The sequence below is a fragment of the Denticeps clupeoides genome, chromosome 18 (genome assembly GCF_900700375.1).
Source record: "Denticeps clupeoides chromosome 18, fDenClu1.1, whole genome shotgun sequence".
Classification (NCBI taxonomy): domain Eukaryota; kingdom Metazoa; phylum Chordata; class Actinopteri; order Clupeiformes; family Denticipitidae; genus Denticeps; species Denticeps clupeoides.
The window spans coordinates 10,765,498-10,780,919 of NC_041724.1; the positions used below are offsets into that span (position 1 = coordinate 10,765,498).

Consider the following 15,422-nt stretch of genomic DNA (forward strand, 5'->3'; position numbering starts at 1 on the left):
ATTTCATGTTCGATTTGCTGGTGACCATGCAGTAAACACAGTGATAACCCCCTCTGATTGGTATTACGCTGATTCTCACAGGCCCCAGTACTATTTCAGAAAAGACAGTCACATAATTCCCTGTCTACCCTATTGATTTCGGCACAAATGTGGCGAATCTGTTTAGGGTTGTTGGTTTGATGCATCTTTTGAGATGAATGGAGAACATACCGGAGAGATTGCTGTGGAATGACTATATGCATGTTGAGTGCAACATTGGCCACAACGTCTATCTAGGACAGCCTAGGTGAGATGTTCATACGAGAGTGTAAAAGTGAAAGCAATTTTTTTTTTATCATTGTGATACAGAGTAAGCACAGCACACGGTGTGTCCTCTGCTAGTAAGCCTTCACCCTTAGTGAGCAGTGTGTGGAGATGGTACCTTTCTTACAGGGCAAAAAAGACTGACACGGTGTCTGAGTTCCATAGCAGGGGAGCTCTGCTCCTCCATCTGCTAAGAAAGGACACCACATATATATGTGTGTGTATGTGTGTGTGTGAATTAATTCACATTCAGCAGATGGAGTAGGAGAGCTCCCCTGCTTTGGAACAGCCTTCCTGCTAATGTGTGTGTGTGTGTGTGTGTGTGTGTGTGACACACACAATTGTGACCAAAAGCTTGAAGAATGACACAAATACTTGTTTTCACCAAGTTTACTCCTTTATTGTTATTAGAACTTTTTGTTACTGGTTTCTGTGGTGTCTTGAAGTTACAAGAATTGTATGATTACAAGAAGTTTCAAAGGCTTTTATTGACAATTACATCAAGTTTATGCAAAGAGAGTTTTTTTTCAAGACCTCTGCAATTCGCCCTGACAGGCTGTCAATCAACGTCTCGGCCAAATCCTGACTGATGGCGAACCGTTCCTCCATAATCCGTGCTGGGATTTTCTCAGAATTTGTGGGTTTTTGTTTGTCTACCCGCCTCTTAAGGATTGTCCACAAGTTCCCTGAGCCACTTAGTTCTCACTTTGGCCTTATGGCACGTTGCTCCATCATGCTGGAAAAGGCATCGTTCTTCACCAAACTGTTCTTGGATGGTTGGGAGAAGTTCCTGTCGCAGGAGGTTTTGGTACCATTCTTTATTCATGGGTGTGTTCTTAGGCAAAATTGTAAGTGAGCAAACTCCCTTGGCTGAAAAGCAGCTCCACATATGAATGGTCTGAGGATCTTTACTCTTTGGCATGAGACAGGACTGATGGTAGAGCTCACCCTTTCTTCTCCAGTCAGTCATTTTTCCAGAAGCCCCAAACAAACGGAATATCAGTCGGTCCTTGATGTTTTTCTTGGAGAGAAATGACACCAAGCCATGCACTTGTGGCACCCGCCGCTGAATCACCTGTAGGAGACTTTCTTGGTCACCCTGAAACCTTGAACCTCTCTCCTTGAAGTTTTTGGTTGATATGGGCAGCAATATCCTTACCAACGAACAAAATGTCCCTGTAGTGTTCCGGCTTTCTTGTACTTTGTCACCCCTCTGTATTTTATGCATGTGACACGGCTCTTTATTTTGGCTGCCTTGAGATGCTTTCTCTCAGGCAGAAAATAAACAGCCACGCAGCACTAAAAGAGACAAATGGTGCCCATTTGTGACCTCCATCACTTGCCGTTCTTGTTGTATCTTGTGAGTGTGTCTGTGTGTGAGTGACGGAGAGAGAGAGAGAGAGAGAGAACGGACCGGGGAGTGGGGGTGGGGGGGGGTGGGGTGTTTGTTCTTTCTGTATGAAGGTTTTTTTTAGGAGAGGAACCTTGTGTTCTGCATTCATGGTCGAGCAGCTGATAATTGATTTCCTGTGAGGTGGGGAGGTGACAGGGGTATGAAAGGTGTGAAATGTGTGTGTGTGTGTGTGTGTGTATTTGTGCTTCCTCCATTTCATATTGTAAATTATAAAATAAATAGTTCTAGGATATTAAAATGAAAGATGCTCCATCTTCATGTCAGAGTTCAAGTATGCAAGTACAATGCTTGTATTATTCCTCTTTGGCTATATTTTGACGTTTGAAAAGGCATAACCATCAGAAACACACATATGTTTTTCATATGGACGCATTCTAGTTTACCTTATGAGTTTGTGTGTGTGTGTGTGTGTGTGTGTGTGTGTGTGTGTGTGTGCAAGTACGTATGCGTGAACCGGCAATCTGTCCTTCCGGAGTTTTTGTCAAGCAGCAGAAACTGGAGAAGTGTGGTGCACTGCTGAACCTCTCACATTCAAGGGGCTCTTTGTGCGTTCCATTCACACAAACGCGCAGACACACACGCACCACACACACAGTTCTATTAATGACGAGACCACATCAGTCTGGACCGTCACGAAGCCACCTCAATGTAAAAATTGCAGGGAAACGTTAACATTTTTTATAATATATACATATGTACAAAAAACATATTTCAACATGTTCAGCTTAGATTGGAAAGGTGCTTGATTTTTTTGTCCTACGTGATGACTGTCGGTGAAACAAAAAGAAAGCACCACGGCATCTAATCAAGTTAGATGAATGAGTTGTGGGTGGTGAGGAATGAAGGAGAGGCCGAGGTAAAATGCAACACACTCCATCCCTCTAATCAGAACCAAGCTGAATTGATTACAGTTGTTCTGCACATGAGTTTTTGGCTTATGAAAAATTGCAGTTCATTTAGAATTGCTCTTAGCTGCGCTTGATACTTAGCAGGGTTAAGGTGACTTTTTATTTTTTACAATTTATTCCCACTGCATCTAAATTTACCCAAGCTTCACTGAAATTAACATTAATTCATATGCTGAAATAATGTTAATGCGTGCCATGTGCAGAAATATTTCTGATGTCATGAATGGAGTTCATTAGGCATGAGACTGGGTAGGGTTGATGGTTATGATTAAATCATAAATATATAAAACAGAGGGTATGCATGGTTTTCATTGCTTATGATTCGCGTTTGTTATTTCATAGAAGGCCTAGACAAGTGTTTCTATAGGTTGGAGAAAATGACTTCATACAGAAAACATGAACTCAGTCATGTTAATATCCATTCATTAAGTCTGATGTCATTTCTGGGTCCAAAAAGACACCCTTTAAAGCCCACACCTTGTACCAGGGGTGCCTGCTATATTTTCTCTTCATTTGTTCAAGACTTGCAGCAGATGTATTGAATAATCTGGGACAGAACAATATATTTATTTTAAACTGAAGAGCTTGTAAGCTGTTTTTGGTAGCTTTGATGTCACAAAGCATTTCAAAATATATACGAGGCTTCCAAAATTTAAAGTTTAATGTTTGTATATTTGAAAAAGTTTAAATCATAGGAAAGTATTACACTGCATGATATTCATAACTCTCTCTGCTGCATTAGTAAAATACATCGAAGATATTTTCAGAAATCACAAGTCCAGACTCACCATTTCAAGGAATCTGCTTATTTAAATGACACCACTAGAGCAGAGAAGAACTTCTTTCTTGGTCTTGGTCTTCTGTCTTACCAGGAATATCTTCCATTACTTTGATAGGCCAGTGAGGTTGAACTTGTCTGTGTTTGTTGCTGTGCTGTGTGTCATATCCACCATTTTTTTATGCTTGTCTCTGGAAGCCCTAGTCTTGCATATCAAGCCATGTCCTCTGATTTAGGGGAAGCGTTCAGTAAACGGGACGGGAGAACAGGGAGCTGGAGCTGAAATTCATGCACAGCATAGTTGTATCGTGGTTACAAATGAGATTGTCTCCACTTATCTTTGATCACATTCTATTATTTTTTATAACGAAGAAGTAAAAATCTAAGAAGTGTCAGGAATGAAAACAGAGGTATCTGTACACTACAAATTGTACAAAAAGGGTTGAGGAGATAAATATAGATGAACAATCTTAGAACAATAAAACAGAGGGAAGTGGTTTGGCATGAATGAGAGCATTAGGTGGATAAGAGGCAACAGAAAAACATCAAATGGAAGAAAACACAAGTAATATGGCCAGAGAGCTGAGAGCTGATGGGACTGCAGAAGAAGGGTTTGGAAATCCTCTCTGTGTGTGTATGTATGCATTTAATTAAATTTCTCTAATGTGTAAGGTGGGCCTCATTAGTCTCAAAGAGAATTGCACATCTGCTAGCCCCTGTGAGGTTGCCATAAAAACACACGCATCCATACTCGCATGCAATCGAAAAGTACTTTAACTGCACACACACTGAGCATGGTATGCTTCAAGGTCTGAAGTAATGCTTTGTGGCAGTATGAAAAAGCCTATCTGCCTAGCATAGGAACAAACCCAAATCCTGTTAAATATGGACCAGCACCAACAACATTAACAATTTCCTCAGCTGTACGTTTATTCATTTTCTTCAATAACCAAAGGGGAGAATGTTGATACATGGAACTTGCATGGAAGCTGGTAAAAATGTGCGCCTGGTCTTGATTTTGGCCAGATGTTGTGTTCTCCTCACTGTACACATGGTATGGACAGCAATGCAAATGAATATAGACACATGTACATGCAGTTGATCATGTAATCATTCTAACTCCCCTACTCAGAACACCTAAAACAATTAAATGAAATCAATGGAAATTCAGCAAAATGGGGATCTTAAGAATAAAGCACAATGCAAATAGTTACACATTACAATTGGGCATGGGTTTTTCTGTTGGCCAGCGTTCTCATTAGCCATATTTTAAACAATCAACCTATAATGACAGCCTTAAGCACCTCAATTGCTCAGTTAATTAGCACAAATTAAACCATTCTCAGAACTCAAGGTGCATGAGTCACGTCTCTAATCTGCTCTGCCATCGCACAATGCAGTCTGCCATTAACCACGTCACAACTACATATACTTACAAATGTACTTTCTTCTCAGGGGACATCTGAGATGCCAGGTAATGAACAATTGTGTGTCAGTTCTTTACTGCACATGAAAGTTAAGAATATAGATGAAAGCTTTTGGGTCAGTTATGGGTCAGGGGATCAGGAACAGTATTGAAACGGTAATGTGGAAACATTTATTAAACGCAAAGGAAAACGGCACGAGGGCCGAAAACAGTGGAAATGAAGGGGAGAACAAAAACTAACCCACAGGTTAACAGTCCACAAAAAATGTTGCAGCCGCAGATGGGCTGCTCAACAATGCCTTATAACCGATCTCCAGGATGGTTCCAGGTGCGTCTCCAGGTGAACCCAATCGAGACACAGCCCCCCTCCACAGGTTACATCCTCGGAGCCCCATCTAATTAGCTAATTATTATCACTTTTGTCTCTGGGACCTCCACTCTAAACCCATCAACATGTAAAGCAGCTTTTTTTAGGGATTATATAATAAATTTGAGCATGCAGTTGGTAAATGAGTGTTTGACTAGTCACAGATTTCAAATGTGGTGTTCATCAGGGATCTATCTTTGGGCCAAGTGTTTTTCACTCTTTGTATGTTTCTTTGTACTTTTTATTCAGGAACTTTTGTTATCCACATGACACTCAGTTAAAATAAATAAAAATAAGCCCCCCCCCAAGTACTTTTGCCCACTTGAACACATGAAATTCATGTTGTCTGCACAGGATTATTAATTTCTGTATTAACAGTATTCCTTAGAGCTTACATTTAAAGCTTTATAATAGGCATTTCTGTTGTCCATACAAGACATGACATTATGTGCCAAAGCCTAAAGAGTTTTTATGAATTCCATTCTACCTAATGGAAGACAGCCAACATAATAAGAAAGATGGGAGCAAAAACTTTTGGCAGGAATGTTTTAGGATGACAGCAACTAGGGCATCTCCCCCTTTGATCCCTCTCTCTTCACCCAATTCTTGTATCCTAAACTGCACCATCCTGCATAACTCAGATAATGATGGAGATTGCAATGCCGGCCAAAAAAAATTTGTCTGACCCCTAGCTTATCAATTTCCCTGGTTCTTTCTCTGTTCTGCTCTTAGTCTTATGTCCTCAAATCTTCATTTCTTTTCACATTCACTTAAAAGTCACTTGTCATAACAACGATGGCTTAAAATGGAATCGAAGAGCAGTTACCTTCAACTTGCCCTTTACTTAAGCAGGGCTTATTAATATGCTAAAGTTCTCCCAGAAGTGTCCAAGAAGAACTTTTTGGGACTGTGTACAGTGTATATATGTGTGCTGCAGTGTAGGTATGTGAATGTTTTAAAAGGTTCACTCTGGCATAAGTGTGTCCAATGACAAGCTATAATCTGAACATTAATTGAGAGAGTATGTCACTGTTTTTAGGTTCTTACCAAGGGGAGTACCAGAGACGTCTGTACAAGGACTTGATGGAAAACTACAATCGCTTGGAGAGACCAGTTCTGAACGACTCCTCAGCCATACTGGTGGAGCTGGGAATGACGCTGCTGCAGATTATTGACGTGGTGAGTGGCATCTGCATGTGCGAGAGATGCTCAGACAGCATTTTTCTGGCACAGTGACTCTCCCCAAAGTGGGGCTGTGCACTTCGGCGCAACTCTTCACTCTAACTCGCTCTTAATCTTCCAAACTCCATCTGCCAGTGAAGCCCCCCGCTGGCCTCCATCACCAGGCCAGGTCGTTTCCCTCCACAGCTGACACAGATGGCATCTCCACACTTTTGACTCGCCTTGTCAATTGCTCAGCTTTTGTTTTTATCTGAAAGAGTCTCATGCATGTAAAAGCTAGACTTTTTTTGTTGTTGTAAGAAACACAAGAGTTCAGCTTTAGAACTCTTAACAGCCTCATCACTTCCAAAGAGAAGGCAGGTCCTGTTGACTTTCTTCATGACCCAGATTGGGTTGGATTTAGCGATTCTGTTATGTTGTCATACTAACTTTATTGGTTAATAAATCAACAGTTACGGTTTATCAACATACTGATTAAAATTATAATGTTAGTGGGATCATGATATGAATGATATATAAATGTGGCACTTTTAAAAGCTCTTATTCCCATGTGGATCTATCTATGCTGGAATTTGTTCTGTGCATGTACTCATAACATGTGCGGCTGCACATCAATACTTCATTGACGGCCCCTAATATCGTATGAGCATGTAATGCAATGTGCGTCTGTGTCTCCTGGTCCACTGTTTTTCTGCAGCTCAGTTTTGTTCGGCGGGGCCCAGATGCTATGTGGTGCATGTGTGGCCTGTTGGGTCCTGGCGGGGGCAATGCAAACGCATCGCTTCCTCTTGATAAAGCACCACAGTCACAGCTGCCACTGGGCTGGGGTATGCAAAGAAAGAAAAACACAATGGAACTGGCAAGAAAGAGAGATGTAAAAAAACAACGTGATTGGGGAATGAAAATTGCTGGGTGTTAATTGGATTTGAAGAGATGCTTCTAATTAAGCTGGAACACAAAGGTCACCTGAGAAGTCCCCAACTGTCAAAATTTAGTTAAAGGTCCTTTTTATGAAAATTTCACTTTGTGAGGTTATTTAACATTATTACGGGTTCCCCTAGCCTGTCTGTGGTCCTGCAGTGGCTAGAAATGGCGATATATATATATATAAGTATGCTCTGCCCATTCTGCTTCACTGTTCAGAGAGCGGCAGATCAGACAGTCGGATCTGGAATTTGTCTCTTATGTCATCATAAGGGAAAAGGTTACCTCCCCTTTCTCATGCTTTGTCTGCCCAGAGAATTTTGCACCCCTCCCCTAGAAAAGGAACTCCAGTGACCTTTATGGCTTCTAAACGTGTGAAGCATTGTAATTGGTTGGCCCTTGGATGAACACAAATTATTTTTTTTAGTTCTAAAAACTAAAGACTCTGAAGACTCAGAGACTCTGAAGAACCAGTGGGTTAATTAATTAATTTTTCTGGGAAAATGCCAACATGATTTACTGTTGGGGCCAAACAGGAAGTGTTGATGACATCATTGCCTGCTCACTTCTATAGGCTGCTCTCCTCCTCATCCCTCCTCTCTCCTCCTCATTGGCATTTACTGCTAAAGACACCAAAATGGTGCATCCTGGGGAAATCTCATTGTGTGACTTGCTAAAAGTGGCTGTAATTTTGCACCACAGCTGAATTTTGGGATTAGACTTCAGATATATATTATTTGGGGATCACTAAGACCTATGTAAAAATAATAAGGGGCCTTTAATAAGTGAGAGTATTAGAGAGCCAGAGTGGAAGAGAGCTGATTTTACTTAATATTAGAAATGTGCCAGATGGCTGGTGGATGAAATGGAAAGGTGGCACTAGGTTTAAAGCAGCCAGATTTGTAAGCAGTGGCGGAGGTGCAGAGGTTTGGCTTCGTTTGTCAGCCATAAAATCTCCATTATGCCTGGCTGACAGCAGAGGCGGGCTCGCCATTTATTGCAATTTGTTGGTTTTCAACTTCGCCCTTCACAGCAGGCAAGTGGTGAATTTACCTCCAGAATTCAGCTGCTGCTCAGGTGCCAACGGTGCCATGTGTACCTGCTGTGTTGGGGAATGTGGTTTTTGCCTGACAGTGCCGTAGAAAATGTTTTACACCACTACTAGACTAAGCAGGTTGAGAAATTGACCTTAAACGATCATCAGAATAGCAGTCCTGCTGTGCAAGAATGTCCTGCTTTGACCCTAAACTAAATAAAATAAAATAAAATAAAATAATATATATATATATATATATATATATGTGTGTGTGTGTGTGTGTATAAAACTAAATATACACACATACATATAAACACACACACACATACACACACACACACACACACACATATATATATATATATATATATATATATATATATATAAATCTTTTTTTTTTTTTAGGTTTTATATATATACATATATATATAAATGAGCTCAAGGCAGAGCAACCTTTAAGCAAAAGCAAGAAAGACCACATTAACTGCAGATTTAAGGGCCCTCCTTAGGGACCTAGTATTGCTTCCTTCTTCACAGGGTATACATAGAGCTGCATAAAGCTTTAGAATGAAAGAGAGGCTTTGTAAGCATTGCCCAAAGTCCCTGGGGCTATCGTTGAAAACCCCCGTTGACATATATTGGATCTTATGTATCATTTTATTGCGGCAATCAATGGGGTTCAAGCGTGGGCAGGGTCTATTAGCAGAAAAACTAACGGAGATAGGGCTGATCTGCTATCCCTGGTCCACCCTGCTCAAGGATATCAGATCGCACCTGCAGATATCTCTTCTGTCATGTGAGTGAACCCTCATTCAGCAAAATAATGCGGAGAAAGTATGTGAGCCTAGTGGCCCACTTACATCGAATGTATGCGTCCTGCAAAATGGATCCTGCTCTCAAGTTTTGTGAAAAATGAGGATATCAAAACAGACTCTACAATTTCACCAGGCAGACAAAGGGTGAAAATAAGTGAAACCAACACCTGCTACAGTCAATAGACAATCTCTTCATCAGGTCATCTTCATCGCGCAGTACAAAAACTGGTTTCAGAGGAGTAACACTGGAGCCGCCTTCTTGGTTATGGACATTACCAAGAGAGTAGTAGTGTGAATGTATGTGCATCTTCTAATTTCTGTTCATGTGTTTTGCATGCACTCACAGCTCTCAGGAGACCCCGTGACCCAGTTTATACTCGCAAAAACTTAGGGCCAGTTGACCTTTTCACTTTATTGCCTGCTTATAAATTATAAACCAGCCCACTGCCCAGTGAAACAGCCAGTCAGCAGATTCGAGACACACACTGCAAGTTGTCTATTTTGGCTCAGCCAGTGTGTACCCGCGGCTGTAGAGAAGGGTTTTGTAACCGAAAGATTTTAATAACGGTTTCGGTGGCCTTGTTGTTGTTGTTTGGGATTTCAATGAGGCGAATAATGTGTGCTGTGCCTCCCTTCGACCCAAAACACGGGAAAGTGAGTTATATAAAGTCAGCTTTCACAGCTATTTCACAGCCCAGTTTCCTCATGCGCATTAGCAGCAACAAACAACAGCCACACACAAAAAAAAAAAAGCACATCCACAGCCCCTCCCGAGCTCTGCCAGGCTGAACTGAAGCGTTTTCCCTTCCATTGTTTTCACGGCAGGATGAGAAGAATCAGGTGCTGATCACGAACGCCTGGCTGCAGCTGGTGAGTCCCCACGTCACATTCTCTTTTCTTTCCGTATTCATTTTTTGCAATATTTGCGGCAACCTACACCCCAATGACTCCCTCACAAGAACCTGACAGGGCCTCAGAAGGGGCCTTAACCACGTCTGTCACGGGTCTTTTTTTTTTTTGGAGCAAAGAAATCAAATGTGACTCATCAGGCACACAACAAGCTGGAGGCCACAAAATAATAAAGTCAGACCTCTACATGGGCTCATCCTGGAGCTTGAAACTGAGATATTGAAGACTATCGCAGAGCAACCAGGCCTTCTCTTATCCATCCCAGCCCCTTTGGTGCTGAGGCCCTTTTTGATAAAAATCCCTTTGTTAACAAATAATAATATCTTATATTATATGACCAAACATTGTAATATCCATCCTATAAAGTGTCAAGAATTCAGCAATAAATGTGAATGTATCCTGGTATTTTACATTCAGAATGCCATTTAATCACATTTTTGGATACAAAAGAAGGCAGTTTATTATTAATCTTCCATCAATCATTTCATTAGAAATACAAAATTACCATTTGTGCCATCTATGTTTAGTTTTCCAATCTCTTAAAACATGGCTTTCACCTTAACTCACATTTGGCCCTGGAATTTTGTCAAGGAAATAAAATCTGTTTCTGGCACAGAGTCAAAGAGAAGTTAAAAGTTCTGTTAGAATGAAGCTGGATGGCTTATTTATATGAAAACTGGAAAATGTCAAGTCATTCATTGCATGCAATTTATTCCTAAATATTTTTGTCATTTTTTCCATATGCAATGTAAAACACTTTATCTTTACAATTTCATAGGCACCTATGCCAAAATCCAACCACTTTTTACTTCCATCAATGCCTGAGTATAGATTGCTAAAATCTGTCATCTCCTTCCTAGCCTCAGTCTTCAGGCAATGTTACATCCACAAAGAAGCACTAATCTCTCTTATCACAGAATAACAGCCATTCTGGAAAATGTTATTACAGCACCCCCCTGAATAGGAATGTGATAAAAGAATTTTAGTGCAGGTCATACAGTATAAATTTAAAGGGGCCAAGAGAAAATGAGCAACACGTGAGACTAAAAGATCAGAATGAAACTTCTGATTCCCTTTTACACTGTGCTGCTTTTATAGGATCAACATGCCTGTTTTATGCGGATGTCTCAGTTTATTCGTAGTATTAGTATGAACTAATTTCTTTTTTTTTTTGTGATCACTATAACAACCATTTTGTTTTTTTTGTGTATACAAGCCAATAAATACAGTGGCGGCCAATAGTGGCAGTGGTCGAGACGTCGCAATAGTGTGTAGCATGCAATCAATGAAATAAAACAAGAAAAAAATTCATACAAACAAAACATCAATCCATGTTGTCTCAACATGATGCTCCAAATGTGCACAAAAATGAGTGAACACAGTCAACACAGTTCAAACATGTTGAAACTATACTGCTATACTACTATACACAAATTTTTGCGTTCGCTTCAAATTCCTCCGGCTTGTTTTATTTCCAGGAATTTCGTTGTGTCTCAAAAGACAACTGAAATTTCATATCTTTCTGCCATGCATGTTAGAAATCTCAATATGTGAATGCATATATTTTGTGTGTGTGTGTGTGTTGACCTGCCAGTACTGGACTGACGTTTACCTCACCTGGAACCCAGAAAACTACCCGGGTGTGCAAAACCTGCGGTTTCCCTCCAGCCAAGTCTGGACACCTGACATTCTCCTCTATAACAGGTAAAAACCTTACATTTCTGACTGTGACTGTAGCTGCCAACACATTACAGATATGTGCTGGTTTAAACACTTCACACTTGCTGAGACTTCAGGCATAAACATTATTTCTTGCTTTGCTGAACTGCTGCCCCACAGTTACATGATGCCCTATATATTATAGACCGATGTCTGGAAGGCAAGGGAATGTGTGTGTCTCTTGTGTGCTGGGGTGTGTGGGGTAAATGAACCCTTGGACCTTCACTCAGTAGCCCTGCAGGTGAAGTATGGGTAATGACCCGAGGGAAAGGCCAATGAAGGGTCAGATGAAGGGTCACCGAGCTCCACTGAGAATATCTTGGGGAAGGCACTTGTCATTTGTCCGCTCAGGGCTTTAGTCTGAGTTTATGATACAAGAAATATGGAACAACTGCAACAAGAATATCAGAGATTAGAAAACAACTATAATTTATTTTTCCAATTGTCCCATGTTTTGGAAAGATGGTTTCTCTTTGCAGAGTAAGAGAGAACCAGTCGACCATCTGATCCACCATCTGATCCTTGGTGATCCTTTAAGACTGTGGCGTTTTTGCGTTCTGATCTGTATATAAGCAAATTTTATAAATTTTTTGGAGTCTAGGAGCAACATGACAGTTAATAGTATTACAAGTCTAATATGCACGGTAGGCAGTTTAGATGAGGAATGTGACTAGAAAGCTAAAAACTGTACTTCAATCAGGTAGTAGGCGCAGTAGACCTGTGGTGAAGAACACGGGAAGGTACTACAGTGTACGCACAGCTAAAGACTATACAGACCTTAAACATAGAGTCAATGCATTTCAGCACGATTAACAGGGCTTGCAAGTTAACAAGACACCCACTCATTTTGGTACACAAGCCTCTTTTCACAGACTCTTTGGCAAAGGCAAAGGAAGTCCGTTTTTTTTAGAAGCCAATTATTCAGCACCATCACCTAATACTGTAACGCCCTGAGAGAGAAGAGGCACAAACGTGTGCAGTGTAAGCTGATTAGACCTATATGAATGAAATGTAATTTGACATAACACGATGCGGTCCGTATAACATTTATAAAGTAGTCATTGATGCTGAACACAATATTTCATTCTCTGTTCTCTCCAAGTTTAAGATTCAGATCTTGCTTGCCCTGTCTGCTGTCTCCTCTACATGTCCTCTGTCAGTTATTGTCACAGTGTGTGTGTGTGTGTGTGTGTGTCCCTGGCAGTGTGTTAATAATGGAATTTCCTTCGCTTGCTGGTGGAGGTCAGGAGAAAAGCCGATGTCACTGCATCCATCAGGGGGATAGAACGACTGATCAAATGCCAATTGATTATTTGTGCCAACCACACACACATTAGATAGATACCAACATGAAAAGGATTAAGATCATGAATATGTTTTCATGAGTGTGAAAGTGCAAATTGGAGTCAGATCATCCATTAATCAAGCGTAGATTTTAAACAAAGAAATGCAGGCTTTGATTACATGGATTAAGCATGAAACGATCCTCATGTGATGCTCATGTGATACATCTCTTGATATGTGCAAATTTGTGCATTTGGAACTGAAATTCTGTGGCATATGAGAAGACAGATCTGGTAGTAGATGTTGGCAAGTTTTTTCTTCTGAGTGCTTTCAGGACAATGCCACCCAGTGCACATGTGCACATATAGCGCACACACACACACACACACACACACACACACACACACATTCAGAGCAAACCACACATTGTTAATGGAATAACACACATCAGTAACCAGGTTGCCAGTGGAGTGTGCAGCTAATCACATGCTGGTCTAACAATGAATAATAAAAGGGAAATTAGCTTATTAAAGAGCTTCTCAGTCTGCACTGTGCCTTTTATCAGTTATCATTACTGCACTGACTGAAATGAGAGTTTGATGGCACCATGAAATGTTTGTGACGCCCATTATTTCGACATAAATTCACAAAATATTCGTCCTCACAATTAACGGTTGCCCATTTAATTTAAGCCTTCTGTAATGTAACGTAGATATTCCACCCTCTTTCATGCTCAAACATATATCCAAAATATCCAACAGCAATCTATGATCTTAAATTATGTGTGAAGTCCCAAACCAAGGAAGTGAAAATCGCAGCAGATGGCCTGGGATAAAAATTATGACACGCATGCTTGTTTTTGCACTTTTTCTTCCTATAGCTACCCTTGCCGTGCTCCTTATATAAGTGTGTTATACAGTAACAAGATGACAAACATGCACATGCACTGCTCCATCCAGAAGTATTTCATTCTGAAAAAAGTTTCTCATTGGCACTTTTCAAAGTTTTGATCATGTTCTTTGTGAAAATGCTATAAATTGATGGTTTCGAACACAAACTGTGGTGATTTTCCATGTACCACTGCTGTACTCTCTCTGTCATGTCACATTGGTTTATTGAGGCACAAGAGCAAGGCATCTTTGAAAGTGGTGATTTTTTAATAAATGAAAGAGTAAATGACGCAATGGCCAAAAACACAGACCCTAATGTTTCCAGCCATGGTGTCATCCCAGTTGTTCTGAACAAGGCACGGGTGGGCCCAGGCAGCACCCCTTCTTTCTTCAGGAACGGAGGCGGGCCCGGGAATTCAAGCAACACCCCTTCTTGCACCTGTACCTGAGCTGAACTAAACCCAGAAACACGCAGGCCCTTTACCTGGTTGTTCTCTCTGGTGGACCCAAGAACTGAAAGTGAAAGTGAAGTGATTGTCACACGTGGTACACAGCAGCACAGCACACAGTGCACACAGTGAAATTTGTCCTCTGCATTTAACCCATCACCCTGAGTGTGCAGTGGGCAGCCATGACAGGCGCCCGGGGAGCAGTGTGTGGGGACGGTGCTTTGCTCAGTGGCACCTCAGTGGTACCTTGGCAGATTCGAACCAGCAACCTTCTGATTACGGGGCCGCTTCCTTAACCACTAGGCCACCACTGCCCCTCGCAGGCCCTGTCCCTTTGTGTAATCTTGGAAGCTGGGTCTGAAACATTGCCTATCATGCCCTCCTAGGTGCTCCAGCCCCCTTGCCCCTCTGCCTTCCAGGCCCCACGGTTGGAGCCCCTAAACAACACTGTGCCCCCCCAACAAAAACATATGTGGGTTGAGCATGCCCCTCATCCAGGCTTTTAATACAGACATCCCGGAGACACATACACACATAGACAGAAAAAAGTGGGTCTTGTGTGTTTGTTCCTGGAATTCCCACTGGATCCTCTGGAGACAGGGTCAGGTGAGGTGGAGTCAGGACCCGTGGGAGTAGAGCTGGCACTGGGTGCTGTGCCATGACTGTTCGACTGGAGCCATCTGGTTGATGCTGGGGAGCGCTTGGGTAGTGGGGAGGTGAAAACGGGACCAAATTTGTAGAGGTTGTCTTTCCCAGCGGTCTCTGTCTTCCTCATGGCCACAAGGGTGACATGAGACAGAGCCGAGAAAGACAGACACTTACTTGCAGAGCTCCTGGCAAGTAAGTGCTGGCACTGGGGGGCGCACCAGCTGCATACCATCCAGCCTCCTTGACGCTGTCTTCCTTGCCTGCCTCCGCCTCCCTCAGCCATGGGTCTGGTTTTTCCAGAGTCTGCTCATGTGGAGTCCAGGGAAAATGTGCTCCTTCCCTGGACGTTGTCTTGACCGATGGGGATGTC

General features: G+C 41.7%; 1 protein-coding gene across 1 annotated transcript in view; it reads left to right on the top strand.

Annotated features, from left to right (window-relative positions):
- LOC114768403 (neuronal acetylcholine receptor subunit alpha-7-like) overlaps positions 1 to 15,422 on the top strand; it is a 34,158-nt gene that overhangs the window by 4,584 nt on the left and 14,152 nt on the right. The window contains exons 2-4 of the mRNA XM_028960665.1: positions 6,236 to 6,375; positions 9,979 to 10,023; positions 11,657 to 11,766. Of these exons, the coding sequence (XP_028816498.1) occupies positions 6,236 to 6,375; positions 9,979 to 10,023; positions 11,657 to 11,766 (295 nt within the window). The remainder of the gene's footprint in view (positions 1 to 6,235; positions 6,376 to 9,978; positions 10,024 to 11,656; positions 11,767 to 15,422) is intronic.